A 22,582-nucleotide genomic window follows, 5' to 3' on the forward strand; every position below is an offset into this window, starting at 1 on the left:
GACCTCCTGAGATCATCGAGTCCAACCCCCCCGCCAAAGCAGGTTCCCTACACCAGGTAGCACAGGTAGGCATCCAGGCAGGTCTTGAATATCTCCAGAGTCCTCCAGAGTCCTCATGAAGGAATTACAGATGCACTGTTATTTCTGCTTGACCTCTTCTCACACAGGTCTGAGCTAACACTATCCAACAACCTAGGGTTGCTGGACAACTTGGAGCTCTACAGTGTCTTTTGTCTTTGTGTGAGGACTCACATAGATCTGTCTGAGCCTGTCAGAGGGAAGGGGAAAGGATGAGGACCTTCCTACGGTTCCTTCCATCCTTAGATTAGCATTTTTTGTTTGTTTCAGAAAATGACCAAGCCTGAATTGTACTGATGGGCTTGTAGAAAAAGCAACAGCTAATCACTCCTGGTATTTGAATATTCTGTCTTTGAACTCCAGTTTCCTTTTAGTTCTATTGTATTTCTCCAATATGTTGTCTGTATAATTTACATTTATGTAGTTGTGAAATATGTACAGTCCTGCTGAAAATAGGTACAACATCTGTACATCCACTCAAAAGGACACTTTTATCTGCCCAATTTATATCATTTCCCATCATTTGCTTCAGCTGTGAAATCCCAGACCTTCTGATCTATTATTTATTTATTGCTTATTGAGGTATTTTTCTCATGTTTATTATTTATTTGTTTTATTCAGTCATAAACAGTATTGAGTTTTCATAGAATAATGTATTCATATTACTTTTGTGTGTTTACCTTTTAGAAATATCTGTATATGTTTCACATGTCTTGAGTTATATAGTGGAAAAAAACTGTTTCAGGCAGTTATATATAATCTCAGACTAACCTCTGAGGGACTTCTGGTAATCTTTGATCATTCTTTTGGGTTTTTTTTTAGATCACATTGACAACCATTGGCTATGGAGACAAAACTCCTCTTACTTGGCTTGGAAGGTTGCTTTCTGCAGGATTTGCTCTGCTTGGCATTTCTTTCTTTGCACTACCTGCTGTGAGTATGCTTAAAAAAACTGTAAAATGATCATAGAAACTTCCGTAGCTCGTACTGCTCTTAGGATACAAAAAGCTGAAGGAAACTTTCTAAATGAAGAACAACTGTTTAAGACTTTTTACTCTGCGACAATACTGGTGAGCTTCTAGCACCCAAATAAAAGGTTTGATGTTGCTGTCATTATGTGAGTTTTGGAAGTTTTTTGCTGGGACAAACTGGGATATAACCCTAAATTAGGTAGCATACTGCTGTGTAAGATTGAAATTCCTTTCTTTTTTTATGAATTTTGAGTCATATATTACTGCTTTTCCTTGAGAGTTAAAAAAAAATCAGTTGATATGTATTTCTTAGTTTCTATTAAAGGAAAAGTGAGATAATTTTCATGTTTCTGAGTGTAGTGCAATTGTGAAAGACTGGATTTCCTTTCTCTTTTAAATTAATATTAAATAAGCAGAAAACCAGAAGTGACATTTGAATCTTTTTATATTCCATATATATTATATACTCCATCAACATTTTAATGCTTGGATTCATTATCTACAGGTCATTATAAAATATGTACGTTATAATAATACATTTGTTTTCAACAATATAAACAGGATTAAAAGTCAGCATTTGCCAACAGCATCAAGTCATCTAATGTATTACATTTACTTTTTATTTTATGCAAAGAGAGTATTTCGGTACCTGTGACATTATAATGCATAATAATTATAATTATATTACATTGCCTGTTTGTGAATCTTTGACATTTAATGACAACTACTGTAATTAATTATCTTTGTTACCTAGTAATCACTAGCAAGAAATTTAGTCTTAGCAAAAGAACATGTAGAAGATGAATAACATTACATATCAGAGATGCCAGAACTGTTGTTCCTTGTGTCATATCTATACACAGAAACTGATTTTCCTCACAAGTACTTTTCTGTTTGTAAAATGTATGTGTGAATCTTTCATGCATTTCTAGTATTTTTTATTTATCCTGGCTAAGAATCAAGTGGAAATGTTCTTCCTTGTAAAGCAGGCATGTCCAGAAGAAATGTTGTACTCCTTCCAAGCCAAGGACGGAAACATTCTTGGTCTTTTAGTCTGTCTAGCAGTAATCATATATATCTTACTTAAAAAAAAGTAAAAAATCGAAAGGGAGAAGATTCATTGTCAGCTTTTTTATATATCCTCTACAACGAACAGTGGAGATTATTTAGATGAGAATTAGTGAGAAAAAATGGTCTTAATCTCTTAAGTAAGGCATTTTTTTAACATATCAAAAATTATAATAAGCACTGCAGAAATGACCTTTGTTATTTACATATGTCTGGTGTACCTGTCAGCTGGTCATTTCATTATTCATGGCTTACTTTCCTCTGAAAGTTCCTGCCTGACTCTATAGATGTATGTATGTGTGTGTGTCTGTGTGTGTGTGGCCTTTAGAGTTGCAGAAATATAGTATAATATAAACTCAGGCAATGGCTGGGGTGAGCAGTTATTGATACTACCACAGATGTTATCTCATAAAGAGTCTCCAGTCTAAATATGTATGGGCTCTTTGTTGAGCCTCATACTGCCTTGTGCAGTCATAAATGAAGTACATATGATTATTCCAGATCTAAACTATGTAGCTGATTGTGTGTATTTGTAGGAAAAAAATACCTACTCATAAATATTGCATTGAATTGCAGGGCATCCTTGGCTCAGGATTTGCATTAAAAGTGCAGGAACAGCATCGCCAGAAACACTTTGAGAAAAGAAGGAATCCAGCTGCCAGTCTAATTCAGGTAAATATGAAACCAGTAAGAAGATAGCAGTAGATGATTTAAAGTACATATTGGAGCAAGTTTTACAATTTCAGTTTGGAAAGTTTTGTGGAAATAACGTTTAACACAGATTGATTTCATGAAATACATTTCTTCATGTGTATAGAATTTCCATATGTAGTTGGTGAGTTGTTCATCCATGCTAAAGAAACTGAATTGATTGCATTTCTGTAGCTGATGAATTAGAAGTGATCCCTGGACAGCCCAACTGACAGAGCAGCACCTTTGCCAATATTAAGCTGCTTTTCATGAATACGGGGTTAAGAGTATTCCAAAGAGCGATGTGCTGGGTAAAAATGAAGAGTCCTGTCTAAAAGACTGATTTCAATATTAATCACTTCAAAAGCTCAAGAAGTAGGAACTAGAAATTCCCAAACTTCTGAAATTTTTGTAAGCGGTTTCAGCTCCAATACTGACATCATGATGCCAGTCAATGATTTGCAAATTTTTTTTTTTTTAAAGCATGTGTCACTGTATGCACCAGTACAGATTAAGGGGCTGACCTGCTACAAAAGAGCTCTTCAGAGAAGAATCAGGGTGACTGGTGAACTAGAGATTGACCAGCAGTGTGCTTTTGTGATCAAGAAGGCCAATGGTATCCTCAGGTGCATTTAAAAGAGCGTAGCCAGTGCATTGAGGAAGGTGATTTTCTCCTTTACTCTGTCCTGGTGTGGCCACATCTGGAGCACTGTGTTCAGTTCTGGTCTCCCCAGTTCAAGAGAGACAGGGTACATCTAGAGGAAGTCCAGCGGAGAGCTAGGAAAATGATTAGAGAGACCTGGAGCATCTCCCTTAAGAGGAAAAGCTGAGAGTCCTGAGGCTGTTCTTCAGAAGAGTCTGAGAGGGGATCTTACAAACATTTATGAGGGCTGCTCCAAAAGTAATGCCTCCTATTTTATTGTGTTGGCCTGTGTCATCAGAGGCAGATGTTGGTGATATAGCAGTAGAGGTTCAACCTTTCCTACAATATTCTATTACATTTTGTCACCATGCAATGGGTGACAGCAGAAGAGCAGTCATGATGTCTGACATGGAAGTGCATATTAAGCAAATGTGGAATTGAATTCCTCCATGTGGAAAAAACTGCACTTATTGATATTTTTGATGTTTTCTGAACATTTATAGAGACAAACAGTGGATGTGAGCACAGTGAAGCGATGGGTGGTGTATTTCAGCAGTGGCAAGAATGATGTGAAAGACAAGCCATGTTCTAGAAAGCCATGTAGATTTTTGTGAGTGTGGCCTGCAGGCTCTTGTTCACCACTGGCAAAAATGCATAGCTAGTGGTGGTGACTATGTTGAAAAATAGTGTTTTGTACCTGAAAATTTTCTCTATCAAATAGTGGATTTGTGCTGTCTGTATCTGTTGTGGTTTCCATGGAAATAAGTAGGAGGCATTATTTTGGGAGCTTTCATCAATTATTGTAGTGGTTAATAAAGCTAAATCCACTCATTTTGTGTCTACAGTATTGTAGTATGAGAGTCTGGGATATTTTCTAAAACATGTATTGTAAACTGCTCCCATGAGATTAAAGTTTGATTGACAGAGGATAGATATAATGGATTTAGGCTTTGGATGTACCTCTTCTTACTGTTGTGTGAAAATCCAATCAAAATATTTAAAAGATGGTGTACTTAACAGATTAAGAGTAGGCAGCCAGCTGATCTCAGGAAGATACAGTGGACAAAATCACTGTAAAAGGAAGATAATTGTGGTGGGATCTAAGAAGTGAAGGCTGTTCAGCATTTTCATGTTCATTTTCATGTTCAGCATTTTTAGTCATCTGGAAATTAATATAAAATTACTGATGGTGATATTTGCCAATGTAGCAATTTGCCAGTGTATGGCGGAATAGTGAAGATGAGGGCAGGCACATGACAATGAATCTGAGTATAATCAGGCTGGAATTGTTCCAACCAAATGGCTTAGTATACCAAGTACAAAACTATTGATCCAGAAACAATGCACTCAGTGTATAACTAGAGGACTCTGTCCTAATATTAGCAACTCTGGGAAGTACTTGTCCAAGCGTGAGAAACACAGAGGAGAAAGAGTAGGGAAGAAGGGTGGAGAGCTTCATACAAGTTCCCAGTATGTTATTTTGTCAAAGTTTATTACAGTTACATAAGGAAGAAGAAACGTATTAAACTGACATTACCACCATGTGTAATGATGCTAACAGTACTAACATGCTGCATATCAAATCAACAACCACAGTTTGTAAATGAGGTTGGAAAACTGTAGAAAATAAGGAAAAAAAGGTGGTGGAATGGTAGGGGGGGTTGGAAAAGAGTCCAAATAATGGAGAAAATGTCATGTTTAGAATTTCAGGGTGGATCTCAACAGTATATCATCTACTGTAACATGGCCTGTTGGTTTTTTTTTATTGTTTATTATGGATATTGACGATGAGCTACCTTGTGAATCACTACTCTAGTTTATCAGGATAATGTCTGTTTTCTGGTGAGTTATTTAGCCTCTGATAACTCATCAGTTGCAGATACTCTGTCTACTAGAGCTCAGACCTGTTTGCAAGATAGCTAAGCTATTGTAACAATCAAGTATAATGTACAATATGGACATACTTTTCTCTATTTGTTTAGCTTATAAGAAGCATGCAGTGTGAATATTATTGAAGCATGTAAATCCAGGGAGGAAGTGCTGGAAACTACAGGACCATATAATCTATTAGATAGAAACATAACAAATTTATCTGGCTTTAAGCCAAACCAAAAAGTTTCAAATTAAGAATAATGCAGAGATTTTTGACAATGTGTATGATCAGCCAATTGGAACAACTTACCAAGTAAACGACAGGCTCTTCATCTGTAGATGAAGGCTAGATGCATCTGCGGGAGATGTGCAGGAAGACACAGGGTATTAAACTCTATACAAGAGTATCTGGATGACATTTAATGCTTGACATTATACAGGAAGCACAGATACTCAGCTAGTACAAATTAATATAGCTGTGCTGACATCAGGAAAGCTGTACCAGTTTGCAGAGATGAGGATCTATCTTACTATCCACATGCAGTTATAAATCTAAGTGTTGAATACATTTTCAGTGCTAAGCTTTGGTTGCTCACATTTGAAATCGATTAATTTATAGTTTTAAGCATTTAGCAGTGTTTCAAACCACAGAGAATACTTCTACATGCTTTTTGTCTGGTTTTCATTATCATTTACAAAATGTATTATGACATTTTTTTTACCTGAAACTGCAAGTTTGTGTGGGTTTCCCCTATGGAATTGTCACAACTAAATCACTGTGATGCTTTTTTCAGGCTCCTTTATGCTGAATATTTTCTGGTACTTCCATGAAGCTAATAACACTTGCCATACCATGTTCTGATTTACAAAAGCTTTGGTAGGTTTCTGCTGGTATTTACTCGCTCACTCTAATACAGACATCCCAATCTGAGCAAAATCCACTCTCTCCATGACCAGTGCGGTGGCATTGTCACTTCATGTTCTTGGTTCCTTTGTGCTTTTCTATTGTTTCCCCATACCAGGCTTCTTGGCGGTTTTATTCTACCGACACCAGCCGAACAAACCTGACTGCCACCTGGCGATATTATGAAAGTATTCTTCCTCCCCTCAGGCATGTATCAGTGCTATGAATGATGAAAGAAAGCCATGACTTGTATTGGTTACTAATCTGCTTTTCAATTTTTTGTTTCATCCCCTGCTCCCTCTTGCCTTGTTTTTCTTTTTTATCATATATCCTGCACGTAGTGTGTATGGCGTAGTTATGCGGCTGATGAGAAATCGGTTTCCATTGCTACCTGGAAGCCTCATTTGAAGGCCTTGCATACCTGCAGCCCTACAAAGTAGGTACAAATATGGCAGCTGGTGCCGTTCTTGATGTCTGTTCAAGCTTATAGAGAATTACTATTTGTTTGTTTTGTCTTGTTTTGTCTTCTTAAGTTCTCTCATAAAAAATTTCAACTAACAAATCCGGCCAATGTTATCTGGGAGCCTAGTACAGAGAGACAGATACAAATCACCTTCATTTATCTAAGAAGTATCACTGAACACAGGCATTAGAAACATTTCAATGAGAAAACATTTATCAAGGGTAATGTTTTACTTCTATCCATGCTCCATACCAGCTGTGCCTTAACATACTCATTAATAATCACAGTCCCATTTTGAAGTTATACTAACTCCTCCTGCGTGCTGTTGGTAAAGGTATAACATTATTTACAATAGATTTATAGGACATGCCTATTGGAAAATACTACTTACTGTCTAAGAAAAAATGGCTCCCTTCAGTTTTGAAAGTTTTGATCCTGAACTAAATTCTGGTATAAATTCATGTAAAACACCAGCTTGCTCCAGCTGAAGATCAGGGCTGAAAGACTTCCTGACCTGTAAGATGGGATGAGATGGGAACGCATCTCAGTCCCAGCTGCATATGGTGACAGCACTGCAAATGCACACTGGAGTGCCAACCAACAGCTGTCCCCTCCTCTGCTCTCCTCCAAACCCTGTTTTATATGGGACAGAAACATATTTAACTGCTCTTCTGCTAGATTTGTTTTATCAAGATCCTGAATTTGAGAGGACAATGGAAAGTGCATTTTCCTCTTTCTGTAGAAGGGTGACCAAAACCAGACTCTCCTAGGGAAGCTCAATCCCTAATGATTTGTCTTTGGTATATACCTCTGTTTTTTTCACAGTAACCAATGAGCATTTGAGCAAATACACGAATGAATGCAATTTTTCCCTGAACCAATACAATTCAGTATAAGTATTCGCCCAGTTTAAAATTATGTTTAAGAAAGAAAATATTAATACAGAGCTTGTTCTTTTAGTTAAAAACTATTTTTGCACTCTTTGACTAGACTGTGCCTCTGTTTTAGACTGTAGCTGCAGAACACCTTTCCAAAGGAACACAGCCTTATGGCATTTTTGCAAATGAATGCTCTGGGGAATTTCCTGTTTCTTGTCATTACTTCTGCTAAATTTAGTGTTTCCTTAAAGGAAATTGTATCCTCAGTTACACAGCCAGTCAGTGGAAGGTAACTAAAAACACCTGATATCACAGCTTGGCAAACAGAAAATATTCACTGTCATTATGTGGTTGAGAATCCACAGAGCACTGGCCATCCAAGACCCTTCAGCAGTCCAAGTAAAGATTTTCCAGAAGGTAGTAAGTTGACTGATGCAATACAGGATACAAATTAGGAAGTAAACAATAATAAGGATTAGAAAGAAATACAATAAGAGCCTTATGGGAAAGCTCTGATAAGCATCCTAACTGTTGTTATTGCAGACAGTGCAAGAGAATTAGTGGTTTCTCTCAAAGCTGGGTGATGAACATCCACATGACAGTAAAAAGGTAATTGTGTGCCAAAAAACTCAGCCAAAAAAGAGGTTTGGCTGGGTACCCAAAGCTGATTTTCGAATTTCAAAGAGTTGACAAGAACAGAGCCATAAGCAATCAATTACCATAATCATAATTCCAAAATGCTTCAAACTAAAAGGAGCTTTTAGATTAAAAGTAACATGGAACACTGATTTTAATAAACATGCAAAAAATTTTGACCTATACAAACAGGTTGAAGACAACATTGGTATGAATGGATGGATATGAAATAATGAAGCTGTATCCCATCTAAAATATTCTCAATAAGACTGTCCCTCAAAAGTGCATCTAATGTTATTTTAAATAAGCCTATTGCTGTGATACCCTAAAATTAAACCTTTTAAAGCCTACAGCTTTCTGTTGCATATGTGTCAGCAATGCATTTTGCCTAAGTGCTTTGCCAACTCAGTCTGCAGTGGTATGTACTAAGCATGTTGTGCATGTATTAAAACAAATGGAAAGCTTATTTTTCAGAAGCATTGTAGTTATGAGTTTTGCTTGAATGTTTTTGTAGTTGCAATGTATTGTGTGTGTTGTACACTAATTAACACATCCATTTACGTTTAGCATATATCTAACATCATCTGTGACTGAGTAATGTGATTACTATCTGCATAACAAATATGTTTTTCCCTCCCACTCCCCGACCTGAAGAAAAGAACAAGGGGAAGCTTCTAGCAGGTTTGTAGTTTAATTTATTTCTTCCATCTTTGAAATCTCTGCTTCTTAAAGGCTTTTTGCTGTTTATGCTCTGTATAATAGGTTCAATGAACTGCTAACCGATAACAGTCACAAATCACATTTGTGTTTAACTTGTATTGATAAAAGTAATGATGCTGAAATTTGCTTGAATGGAAAAATTAGGCAATTTGTTTGCTTTTCTAAGTCCAAGCACTAAGTACTTGTTACAGACCCTGCTCCCGAGGAGGGATGTGCCTACTGACTCCTGCCACAAAACTGATGGCATTTCTAGCAGCTGCAGTGGAGGGTATAGGCATGTGGTGTAATTTGGCTTTGAATATCAGCTGTGTTGCCACCTGGCCTGGATGCAGGCTTTTAGGACTGGTTGCTGTAACATGGAGAGCCAGGGCTGCCTTCACTCAGTAAAAAAATCCTGGAGATCATAGAATCATAACATCATTGAGGTTGGAAAAGACCAGCAAGATCTTCTAGTCCAACTGCCAACCTATCACCACTATGCCCAGTAAACCATGTCCATCAAAGATGCACAGTTTTGGGTAGTACATGGAAATGTCGCTCCTCTTCTTTATGTATAGCTTGAATATTTAGGGCCTGGAAATGACCTGGTGGCCACAAAAGAATTATACTGCCCTCAAAACTAGTTAGGAGTGAGAGTCAGCAAGTGTTGGGCAGTCAATAAAGCAGGGTCAGAGGAGGGTGGAATTTACTTCCAAGGAGAAAATGTTCAAAAGCCAAGAAAAAAGCATCAGTGATGCATCGACTTCTGAAATGCATCTACCCTAAGTTGTACTGTGGTCTGCAAACTCTTTTTGTTTATTTAATCATCTCTGAGCAGTTTGAGCACTTCCATACCTAAAATGCAAAAAAAAAACAGGTGGAAAGTCTTCACAAGAAATTGCCCTCATCCCTCTTCACTTTTCAGACCAGTTCCCTGCTGCCTGATTCCATCCTCTTCCCTGAAGGGCATGTTTGGTATGACAGTACCTCAATGTGAATGGATTTGCTCTGAAGCATCACCTGGGAGTGCTTCACCAACTTTGGCAGTTGCAAGAAACTGTCACTGTTGGTTCTGTTACTTTTCATAAATGTTGCCTCTATAGGATCATTGTCAATGAACTGGTCTTATTAAATTATTATAGTCCAATCAAAACTTTTCACACTTGCCAGCCATATTGCATATCCTTCAACAACATTTAAAATTGTTTTCAGCTTTTTTAAAGATGAGACTGGAGTTGACAATAAATAAGTGTGTATCTTCAAAACAGTGATTTGTGCAGAGTGAGCTTATTCCCAGCTGTACCCATAAGGACTTAAAGACACAAATTTAATTACAACGTGTAGAAGCTAAATGGAAGGGGAAAAAATGTAAAATGATACGACCTGCCCCTTCTTAAAGATACTGCTGTGGTTTTAAAAGTAGTCAGTGATCTAGCTATATACTTTCACTTTATATTCACTGAATGAAAGATGTTTGCCCCTTCAAAAAACTTCACTCCTGTGTTCACTGCTACATATTAGTATAGGTATAACAACGAGCTTGTTAACTCTTTGAGATCCTGGTCTACAGTAGAAACCTACAGGCCACTCAGTGCCTTTTTAAAAAGGTGTGTTTTGTTAATAGTTGTTCACTGCATTGTTATGCTGATATAATGCTCTATGTTTATATTACTTAAACTATGTGTATGTGCTCCGCTGTAAAAACATAAATGCAAACAGCTGCAATGTACTTAGAGATGACTGTCCTCGACTACTTAACTTCTCTTTTACTGCACTGCTGAGTGACTTGCATGGGATGCTATGTGACCTAAGTAAGCTGCTTCTTGTTTCACTCTTTAAATGAAGATATGTTTGTTCAAGTAATGCATTGGATTTCTTTCTGAATATGCTCTTTGCTCTTTATTCTAATAACAGTGGAGAAAAAACTTTTATTACTTTACGTAAAAGCTATATTTTCTTGCCTATCAAATTGAATTGTGTATTTGTAGAAATGAGTTCTTGCATTCTGTCATGTATAGACCAACCATCTTTCATTAGGCAACTAAATGTTGTTGCCTGAGTTAAGACAGCTACGTTTATGCTATAGCTTCACACTGATTTTAAGAAAAATATTTTCAACACATTACATGGTGTATTTCTCAAAACAGTATACATATGCATTCTAGTTAATCACTTATCAAAAAAATGGTTTGACAGCCTTTCTGGTCAGTGTGTGGTGTAAGCTGAGATATGTCTGTAAAGCAGTACTAATTCTGCAAGCTATTTGGAAAGCTTTACGTTAAATTATCTATGTCTATAACTACACACTGAGCATAAGTATTTATTTCTACTCAGTTATACACTGCAGCTGAAATACTTCCTATGCAAGGAATGAGGTCAAGACCAAGGAGTCTTACAGCATCTTGAGAACATAAACAGTCTTATGCTGTGTGTAGGACATACTTTGGGCATCTGCAAGGAATGAATTTCACCTGTCAGTTGTAGGCTCCATTTAGCTTTGTAAATAGTGAGTCTTAATATAAAGAGTTGCAAGCATAGGAGCTTGGGATAAAAAAGTTGTCCTATACTCTGAAAGAAGCATGTAAATTATATTCTGGAATTCTCTTCATCTACTAAATCACAGTTGTTTCTAAAAGTAGAAATAATGTAAATTATTATCTCTGCATGCGCTTTGTGAGAAAGGAATTGCCAGTGATGAAGAATCTGACTTGAGATGGAAAGCCTAACCCCTCACCTAGCAGTGGAATGCTTAGTAACATGGTCCTCTATCTCCCCTCACTCCTAGTAAGCTTTGTAGTAATAAACAGAAGCTCTTCAGGATGTACACCCCTCGGAAACATAGGTATTCAGCATCCTGCCTCTTCATATGATGTTTGAGAATGCCAACTAACATCAGGTGCATGATTCATTTATTTTCCACTCCTTGATGCTTTAAAGTTCCTTACTTCTCCAAAAGACGTTTCCTTATTTATTTTTTTAAGTGCTTGTAACTCCCCTCGCTGCTTGTTGCCTGCAATGACATTAATACAATGGCAGTAGTTCCAGTAATTTGAAACTCATACAATTGCAGTGTGCAGCACGCCATGGTTTGCCAACACGCAGATTCCCTTTTCTGCCTGAAACTTGAACTTTTGGAATGCATCACCCTGTAGAGATCTATACAATTTTTGAGCATTTAGATAAAGACATTTTCCCCAGTCCAAGAGGATTTTTACACTCATGGCAGTTGAGTTCTCCATTGAATAACCAGTGAGGAAAAATGAGATGTAACATGTTGGTCAACATCAACAATTCAAGTGTGTAATCATTATTGAGAAGAATCCCCTTGGACACAGCCTGTGGAAGCTGTGCCTGCATCCTATACTGGAAGGTGGAGAAATGCATGTGAAACAAACCATTTGCTTCAGTTAAATTCTACTGAAACTGTTTCTAACCAGAAATGGTAATTTCTAGATGGGTGGATCTTAGAGGATGACACACTTAATTTATAACTAAAGCATATTACGATTTTTCTTACTTTCTAAAAGGAAGTTAAAAAAACAACACAAGTACAAACTGATGATAGAAAATGAAGGGAAAAAAAAAGATTCTCTTCATTCAGAAATTGTTTTGATAAAGGAAATTCACAAAAGCCCTGACTTTTTGTTTGGATTTTTTTTACTTGACAATTGAACAGTAAGACATTATGTCCTTGAAATTCTTGTTACTACTCATTGAAGGCAAGGTATGAGGTACAGCACTATGTTTCTTGGATTCAGGATCCTAGAATAAGACTGGTGGAGAATTCTTGAAGGTTTGAACATCAGACATTATTGTACTACTGACTGCATTAGCATTTGTTCGACTTCGCTTAATTTCCGTAAAATCTGTAGCTTGGGAAGAATCAACATCTGTATTAATTGGAAGTTAACTATGGCAAATCAACACGAACTTTTAACTGCTGTTATTTGTCATGGGTGATAACTTTTGTCAGCTTGAGTTTCTGTCTCGACTCAAGACTCAAAGCATTCTCTCTCACCCTCAGGCCTTACAGTTACTTCTGATTAATTTCAATTTGTTTCTATTCCCACTTCCACCAGCTTGCTCACTGTGAAAAGCTGAGACATGAATCACAGTTTTAACCAGTGGAAAGCAGCAGTGCTGCAGGTCAGAGGCTGATATGGGACAGAGGTAGAAGTTTAGAGATAGAAATGCCCAGAAATGCAGGAAGATAGAAAGAGAAATAGGGGAACAGAACAGGGAGGCAAAGTGATGTCCCATTAACAAAAAATTATAGTAAGATGCTTAATGGAAGACAGAACTGTGAGTACGGGAGAGAAGAGCAAGAGTTTGTTGACATTTATCAGTTAAAATCTTCTTGAGTCAAGTAATTGTCTTTGCCAAAGAACTGTTTGTTCCCGATGCTATGAAGCTACAGTGACCTCTAGTGTCTCTAAACACCTATTCCTATGGTGGAAAAGATGGAATTTGAAAAGTAGAGCTACAAAGTCATTTGCTATTGCAAAGAGGTGAATGGCTCATCCATGTACTGACAAGACAAATGAGTGGTAAAATTCTGCATCTAATCCTTCAGAAGAAAAAAGACAGAGAGAAATCACTTGCATTTCTTCCAGAGGTTTCAGTCGTAGCTCCACTAAAATTTGCTTCAGTTTTACTTATATGAATGTATCCACAGATTGCAACCTGCAAGTATAGAGGAGACCAAAGGCATTACCATTGCCATAGAAGATTGTAATAGAAAGCTAACATATACAAATGAACAGGAATAAATAATCAATCACATAAGTACAAGAAAATGATGGACAGACACGTATCTAAAAGAATATGGAGATAATTGAAAACAGCTGGATTTCTCTCCAACCTTTGTCATTCAAGTCTGATTCAGGATCCTGTGTAATTTCAGAAAGCATTTACACACCTATTTTACTAATTCCTCCTAATAGTTCTTGCCTCTTGGAATAGCATTCAAGTTAAACTTTGGAAATAATTAAAAAGATATGTGAATTTCCAAGGGGCATTAGAAGTTTACATTAATTCAAAGAATTTTCTTTGAATTTCTCATAAAAAGAGAGGAAAAAAAAAATAGAATGTGCTAAGCTCTGCAAGATATGAAGAATTTGTAGCAGGGCATTGGACAGCACTAATGCAACCATCATTAAAACAAAGTAAAGAGCTTTAAAGGTTTAGTGAACACTGATTCAAGTGTAGAATGCCCAAAAATGCTTGCAAGGGCATAAGATTATCTCCAGGCTGTATCTCTAGTGCTGTCTCCACCACTACTGCAACAGGTAGTTGAGAGCCCAGAGCCTATAAGGGAAGGGACTTCACTGCGGGTGAAAACCGTGCTCAACATGCCCCAAAAATGCAGTTAATCCAGTTATTTCTTCATGATACATTATTTATTATTATTCCTCTAGAGATGGGCTCTCCCCTGCTGCAAGTCACACAGTTTATTCCTGTTCAGAATAGGACCCGGTGGCTCTAGGAACATTTCGCACCAGTCTGAAAATGGGAACAGGGATCCAAGAGCAAAGAACTATAAGCAGTGTCTTTGCAGAAACTCTCAAGATGTAAAACAGTTTCCAAAGCAGGCTTCCTTAGGAGGCTCTGTTTCTCTTCATGATGCAGCATTCTCTGCATGGACCCTTGGCATGCCTTTACATTGCCATTGCTACAAAGCAGATTTTCTTTGTGAGGTCTGCATTCTGAATTAATATTTTCATTCTCAGTGTTGCACTTTTACAAATGGCTCTAGTACAGCTGAAGTATCTACTGTTCCTTTCACCATTGCCTCATTGCTTTGGTTTGGAGAACTAAAGATATTCAGGTTAAGTAACCATTGTATACCATTCAGTTTTTATTAATGAAATAATCTTGTGCACAAGTCATTTAAATGCAGGCATTGTTTACATTAATACAAATTAATTGACATAATGATGTATGCTTCTTTCATTTTACTATTTTCATTTTCAATTTGCAGCTACTTAGATTTTATTAAAAATATATGTGGTCCACGCTGCTCTTATTTATGGCTCGTTTACCATTTTTTCTTTCATTTTTAATGGCTGTAAAATGTACAGAGCTGTCCAGAAAGCTTTTTACTTTAAGATTTGTCAAAGATACATATAATTTGACTTCATTTTCAATATCAAAAACTGTGAGCCATAAGAAGAGTGAATAAGATGAAGTCCATGTTGATCCTGTCATTCATGCTGTGTGACAACGCAATAATGTAGCTAACAAATATTTTCCAGCTTTTACTTTCATAAAGTTGTACAATGCAAAAAATTCCTGAGATGAAATGTAATTTTTATTGAAAACTAAACTTAAGAACTCACTTTTCTTTCAAATAATAGGTTCTGTGGATGTTTTGTATTGAGTATGCAACAATGTCTAGTACTGCTGGCTTGGGTAACAATTTTCAGTGGAAACAGATTATGTTTCCAGCACCATCATGTGTTTATTTCAACAATTGCTTACTCTGGGCAAAGGGAAGAAGGGAATTGCATTCAGAAATTATAGGAAAGGTATTCTGGTATTCTTTCAAGTGATTCAACATGCCTTATAGAAATGTTTATCTAGTAATCTTATTGATATGCTCTTTTTTTTTTTTTTCTTTTTTTCTTTTTTTGTGTTCTCGAAACTTATCTCAATCTGAGCTTTCTGGCATGTGCTTTTGCCTGCTACAAATTGCATCCTTTCTGCTCTCAGTGATGTTTGTGTTCAGAATGAAATGCTGTGCTATGCATGGACAAAAATATCTGATTATCTCAACATTTCACAGCTACAGAAGTTTGTAATTACATTCAATCTCATATAATTATATATTAACTCTGTATTTTCAGGGTGCAGTTGGTTAAACATCTAAGAACATTTTAGCAGTAGTTAATTAGATACAGAGTTCGTTTCTCTTGAAAACATATTTTATGGGTGTGCAGAAGTGCAAAGAGTTGAGGGTGCTAGGAAGTTTTTTAACTTCAAGTACAATTATAGTTTGCAAGTAGGCAGTCTTTGCTCTAGATGTCTTAAAAGCATCCTCCAGAACCTATGTCAGTGCAGTGGGACTGCACGACCCATTAACAATATACCATGAGCAGCTCCTACTTTGCTCACTTCATCTCTCCCCTGGCCTGAACTCATCCTTGATGGAGATGGCCATTCCCATAGATAAAACAAGAGTACCAAAGCAGGTACCAAAGACTTCCTTTCTGTTTTCCCTTTGTGCCATCTGCTTGAGGAAGCAACAGACAAAAGCAAGAAGGCTAAACAATGAAAAAGCATAAGTATGTAGATAAGGGGACCACAGAATTTCATCATATGTTTTAAGGTGAACAAAGTTAATTTGAGTATTGAGAAGTAAAAACCCTACATGTTCCACATTTAGATGACTGGAGGGGAAGGATACAAGCACAGAAGGGAACAAATCTTGGCCAGCTGTAACGATGCAGGGCCACCTTTGGTCCAGCAGTCACAACGTTGACCTTGGTTGGGCCTTAGTGTTTGTCCTGAAGTACCAGTAGCACATGCAAGTAATGAAGTCCCAGCTTAATATTTAGCAGTGACTTCAGTGAGCACAGAGGGTAACCTTACATTTCCATTAATCAGTCATCACTCTCTTTCATGGATGTTTTGTTAATTTTGGTTTTGTCTTGTCCCAGTAAGTTCTGTTACAAGAAATTATGAATGTGAGTAACCACTAACAATGCATATGAAATGCTGGAGTTGCCACATCTTGAAAAAGCATGATGATACTAACAGTATTCTTGCCTGCTTAAAAAACAAACAACAAACAAAAACACTATATGGCATGCAATAATAATAGAACACATTTTGTTCTTGTCTATCTGAAAAGATCATCAGAGGTGCACTGAGCTGGGCTGATTAATGTGGGAATAAACCTTTTTAAAATTCAAGGAATAAAAAAGTAAATCCTAGAGATTAATCCATGACAGTTGTATTAAATTTATTTCTGTTTGTTAATTTTAATTTCCTTCACAAGATTATTTTGTACTTAAGATAGACTGTTTTGGGTTATGTCTCTATCAGATAATAATTACATCAAGTCATTTCCATTCCCAAATTATACGTATTCAATGAAATTAAAAGTGTGTAAGAAAAAGGTTTATACAATTGAGAATCTTTAGAATTTGTTTTCTGTTATGATGGAAACGGAATAGTGGAACTAAGAATAAAAACCGTTTCTCTTTTTCACAGTCAAAAGTTAAGTTTCAAGGAGCGGGTCCGGATGGCCAGCCCACGAGGTCAGAGCATAAAGAACAGGCAGTCATCGGTCGGAGATCGCCGGTCCCCGAGCGCCGACGTTGCCACCGACGGCAGCCCCACCAAGGTCCAGAAGAGCTGGAGCTTCAATGACCGCACCCGCTTCAGGCCATCGCTGCGGCTCAAGAGCTCCCAGCCCAAACCCGTGGTTGATGGTAGGAGTTTTTCTGTGCCTCCTTTTCCATCATGCTCTTCTCAGCCTTCTCTAACTGCTCTGGCATACTAGCACGGTGAATGCAGCCCATGCCTGGAAAGCAGGAGGAATCACTGACTCTGAGGGTGTTCAAGGAAAGACTGGATGTTGTGTTGAGGGACATGGTTTAGTGGGAGCTATTGGTAGTGGGTGAATGGTTGGACTGGATGATCCTGTAGGTCTTTTCCAACCTTGGTGATTCTATGATTCTATGATTCTATGATCTTTATATTGGGCTGAGGCTAGCAGAAGGCAATAGCCTGCTGCAAACAGCATTCTGACACAATTGTACTAAATATGAATCTTGTGTCAGTGACACACAAAGAGTTAACAGTAGAAAAGAGGGAAATCACAGGTGAATAAAACGCATCCTGCACATTTGGGTTTTCGCAGACCTCTTACTGCCACCAAGGATACAGTCATCTGGCAGAAAGATATATACCAGCAGGTGCCTTAAGTTTTACTCCTTACCTTTGAGATGTTCTATCAGGTAGGGGAGATAAGTGGCTTTAGCAAACAGAAACAGTGTTACCGCTTTTATGTATTCCCTTCTACGGAGTATTTTAGATGTGGAAAGAAAACATAACCTTTCCTGCACCCTGCCTCACTGTGAGAATGGATGCTGCTCCTCTCTGCTCTCCTTCCTGGGAAAGGTTCTCTCCAGCAGTCAAATAGCAACTGCTGAGTCAAAGATTTTCTTCTATAGAAGTTAAAGAGGCATTGATTCTTCTAACCAGAAAGCACTGCCCCTAGTTACAGCAGCTCTCTGGCTAGTCTTGAGGACTCCAGTTGTGTCCAAACTCCTTAGAAATGTGTCCTGCACTGGAAGATGTCCTCACACAGCTCTGGGTGGGCCCCCTGCCCCAGAAGACATTGATGTGGATTTCTATGTTCACATTTTTTCCCTACTTATTAATATTTTGTCCTCTCCTGTGGGTCTCAGGAGGAAAATAAGGGAAACACTGTCTAGCTATAAAAGGAGGCAGTGATGCCAACTATATGGAAAAGGTACACTGTGAGTCATTTGATCAAAGTAAAGAGATGCAACTTTAAGCTTCTTCTGCAATGCTAATCACCTATGCTATGTCCAAATTTGTGGTAAAACTGTCCAGACAAGAGTGTAATTTCATTGCTCACTTCCTTTTTAGAAGTCATTATCACAAACACCTAGGTTGCAAAACAACCACTGAACTGAAATGCACCATCTCTTAGCTGAGAATTTCCTGCACAACACATCGTGTCAAGGAAAGCCTGGGTAAATAAACTTTTCCTGAAGAACAAACTAGACAAACCAAAGGTTTGCTAAGATCATCTTTTTAGGCTAGTCCTCCCTTGTGGAGTGCTCTTGCATGCATGAATCCCAAATTTGGCTGCACTACAATGAGCTCCTGAGAAGTACCAGCCACTGTTCAGTGTCCAAGGAGCCCTCTGGGTCGCTCACCAGCCCCTGCTCCTTTTTGGGGCACGAGCCATGGCTCATGTCCCACAAAAGCCACATGATCTGGGGTGTGTGATGCCTGCCTGGGTTCAGGCTGTCACGGAGCTGTGATGATGCCAGTGCTCAGAACTGGGAAGTGAGAAATGCTCGGGGTACCACAAGTCTGAAAGCACCCTCTCTAAATGTAAGCTTCTCATGTAATCAGTTAGTTAGTGCCAGTATCTGTCAAAATACAAGCCAGAAATGACTTCATAGGTTAAACCCCTGTAACTTGCACTGAACTTGAAGTGAACTGAGAAGAGAGCATTTTATTGAGCATACTCCCATGGTATCAGCAGCTCCTTCTGTGCCAGTCCCTCAGTCTGCACCTCAGTCAAGTATCTGTTTACTTTTTCATCAGCCCATTTGTCACAGAAACACTTCCGACGTGTAGTCCTGTGTTTTGTCCTGTATGCACTGTTGTTTATAGCAGTTATCTGCATGAGAAGATCACACTCATTCTCACTGTCTGTTTGATGGGAAAGGTGTCATTAATGGCACCTTGGGTATTTCTGTAGATAAAAGATAGTAACAAGAGGGACTTCACTGTCGTGAGTAAGCCCTTAAAGATCTTCCTGCTCCTCGGGGTGAGCCCAAGCTGTTTCCTTGTAAGCAGTTTCCAACTCCTTGTCCACCCTTATGAACTAGGGCCAACAGATATGACTGATTCCTCATCCGTGGCAGGAGGAGCAGCCTCCATTGTCTCCAGCTTTTAGGCAAATGCCAAGTTTCCACTCTGGGACCCAGTCCAGTACTTCTAGGATTGGTCTCATCAGGTCAATTTCCACTATGCTCACTGCTGAGAAGCAGCTCCCTGCTGCTTTACCCAGTCCACTGCAGGAAAAGACCAGCACTACCAAGCTTGATACATTCTATTTTTTTTTTCCATTTGTGTTATCAGTTTCATAGTTAGGCACACTTTGACATCTCAGTGGAAAAGATCTGGAGACTATGTATTTAGTTGAGTACTTCTTGAATTTTTTCACTGGATGAAAACACAGCATTTGCAGTAATATTTTAGTAATATCTCTCAGTTCTCAGACCCTCCACTTCCTTTCTGGAGGTATTCTGCAGCCAAACAATTGTTCTGGTGTGCTGATCTTTCAGCCAAACTAGAAGCCACCATTTCTAGATGTAAGTCAGTACACAAAACAAGACCCTTGAGTGGCTGTTTCTTTCTGGGGCTTCTTTTCTCTTTGCAGTAAGTTTAAGGGAAGAAGAAATTACACTTTCAAAAGACCCTTCTGACAGAGGCAATTTGGTACAGGTTCCCCAGTACAGGATCAAATGATTACATTGGTAATCCAATGAAAAAATAAAAGGCTCTTACTATGAACTTCACTTTTCAAAAGAAAAGGCATTCACATATTTAGAACAAGCTCCCAAAGGCAGTGGCCATAGCACCAAGCCTGCTGGAGCTCAAGAAGCATTTGGACTACACTGTCAGACATAGTTTCATTTTGGGTGGTCCTGTGTGGAGCCAGGAGTTGGACTCGGTCATCCTGGTAGGACCCTTCTAACTTGGGATAAGGTATGATTCTGTAATTCACTTGATTTCACTGTATGGAATTTGGCGTTGTAAGTTATCTTCACTTAGTGCAGGTACACTAGGAACTACCCCTTTATGAAGGTGAAGTTTGCTGAACTCTTCAAAAAATAAAGCAAATGAGCAAATATTACTTATGTAGGGAGTTCAAAAAGGAAGTGAAATCTTTAGTTGGGTGAGAGTGATCTAAGGCAGATAGTCAATTGAGAGATTTGGCAGCATTGACTAAGTTCTAATAAAGGATGTGGCTGGAGTCTGAGCCAAAACAATCAGAAGAAGACTGCTAGAAAAAAAATAAACATGAGCAGTTAGAAACTGTTGTGTAAAGGAAGGTTTGTAATCCAGGCAGGAGTTTATGGAGGCAGCATTTGGCTAACATGACTGAAAATGTAATAGCTTTTCTCTTACACTATGTGGTAACAAAAGCTTATGAACACTCCCCAGCTGCATATTAAAACCATAGAAGAGTTTCTCGGCAGTAAAGCAGGATGCCTCAGCTGGTCACAGGCATGTTCTAAAAGGATTTTGGTGTAGGAGACTTTGAGCAGCATGACCAAAACAGTTGCAGAAATGCCTTTAATTATGGGTAGTGACAGCCCTCTGAAACTGCCTGTAAAGCATTTATTGCTCTTGCCAAAGTAGGCCTGGCAACTGCAGCAATTATTTCAGCTACGTATGTGCATTTGCAAATTGAGTCCAAACCTGAGAGAGCTTTGATGGCTGGAGAGAGCTTTGGTGGCATGGCTGCAAACACTCCAGAGCATTTAACAACAGTGCAGGGGAGCTAAATTGAAAAATAAGACTTATGTAATCTGATTTTAAAAATACATCCAGTCTCCAATGAAATGTGCCTTGCAGCTGCCAGAACTCTTGCTGGAGATGAGATCCTGCAAAAATTAGTAAAGGTGCCAGGATGCTACATTTCCAATCCCTGTTATCAGTTTGGAAGGGAATTACTACCTCCAAGCAGATCTAATGGAACTCTTCACCACTCAATCTGTGAAGGCCTTGGGAATTGTAAGTAGTCAGGTTTCATAAAATGTAAGCTTGAAATGTTAACAAGAATCATTTGAGAATATTTTACCAAATGGTGAAGAGGTAGACAACAGGCTAATAGGGTCATGCCAGACAAAGCCTTCCCACAGGAGCTGCCATGCCACAGGGGTGCTTATGCAGCTCACCCTGATGAGCTCAGAAGTCTTTGCTGAGCCCTGACCCATATGGCCTCTTCCTGTCCCTATGTCCTGTTAATACAGCATGGCTTATATCCCTGCACACCCAAACAGGCACCTCAGCTAAGCTGTCAGTGGGGAACAGCCCCCAGTACACCAGGCTTCTGTGGAGAGCACTCCCCTTTCCAAACATATAGTTGAGCTTTCTTCTGCTTGCTACTTTTTGTGAGGAGCAGAAACTTCTCCTGCTTAAATCCAACTCCAGTGTTGCGTGGCCAGAGCTTAAGGAATGAGCTGATATTATGTTGGATATGCAGTCCTCAAGAAGGGACAAAAGTGCCCTTCTATACTTGTACACTACCATCCCATGATGGATATTGTGCATTTGCTGTAAACTAGATGTTGTGTGGCTTTTTGAAAAAAGCATCAAAAGTGTTCAGCACCAAAGATATTACAAGCATATTTCATTTGATTAATTAAAAAGAACTCTCTAAGGGATTATTTGATTTCTGCAGCATCTCTGAACATTATATGCTTGCATGACCTCTAGCCTTTTACTCCCTACAGAGTACTTGCTCAAAATCCTCAGGGTAGAGTATATTACAAGAACCATGGGAAGAATGCAACTGTGCATTTCAGCCCCCATGTCCTCAGTTACTACCATGTAATTTATGTATTGCAAAAATGGCAGGTTTTCCTTCCAGTAGCACAAACATCTTGACCTCATCTGTGGTTCACTTGAAGTGGCAAAGATCCTTCGTTTGGTTGCTTCTGCACCTCCTTTAGCTTTAATTTGCTGATTCAAAATGTAGCTGCATGATGTGAAAACCAAGCTGCTCTATTTGTACAACATGTGATGTGACGAAGTAGCATTTTATTAGCAGTGTGCCAATTTGTGCTAGGCAGTAGATTTATTTTCTTGTGATTGTTAAACTCCATGATAGAGCTGTCATTCATTACATTTGCAATTGTAATTAATTAGAAATGTGCTTTAAAATAATCTAGCAATCAG

At 38.4% G+C, this 22,582-nt stretch overlaps 1 protein-coding gene across 3 annotated transcripts in view; it reads left to right on the top strand.

The window, feature by feature from the left end:
• KCNQ5 (potassium voltage-gated channel subfamily Q member 5) overlaps window positions 1–22,582 on the top strand; it is a 259,328-nt gene that overhangs the window by 216,334 nt on the left and 20,412 nt on the right. The window contains exons 6-11 of one of the 3 annotated variants that reach the window (XM_048938247.1): window positions 901–1,011; window positions 2,694–2,789; window positions 6,568–6,662; window positions 8,858–8,884; window positions 11,688–11,744; window positions 17,117–17,337. In XM_048938247.1, coding sequence (XP_048794204.1) covers window positions 901–1,011; window positions 2,694–2,789; window positions 6,568–6,662; window positions 8,858–8,884; window positions 11,688–11,744; window positions 17,117–17,337 — 607 coding nt within the window. The remainder of the gene's footprint in view (window positions 1–900; window positions 1,012–2,693; window positions 2,790–6,567; window positions 6,663–8,857; window positions 8,885–11,687; window positions 11,745–17,116; window positions 17,338–22,582) is intronic. The other 2 variants (XM_048938248.1, XM_048938249.1) reach the window with 2 other exon arrangements.

This window comes from Lagopus muta, chromosome 2, assembly GCF_023343835.1.
Source record: "Lagopus muta isolate bLagMut1 chromosome 2, bLagMut1 primary, whole genome shotgun sequence".
NCBI classification, from domain to species: Eukaryota; Metazoa; Chordata; class Aves; order Galliformes; family Phasianidae; genus Lagopus; species Lagopus muta.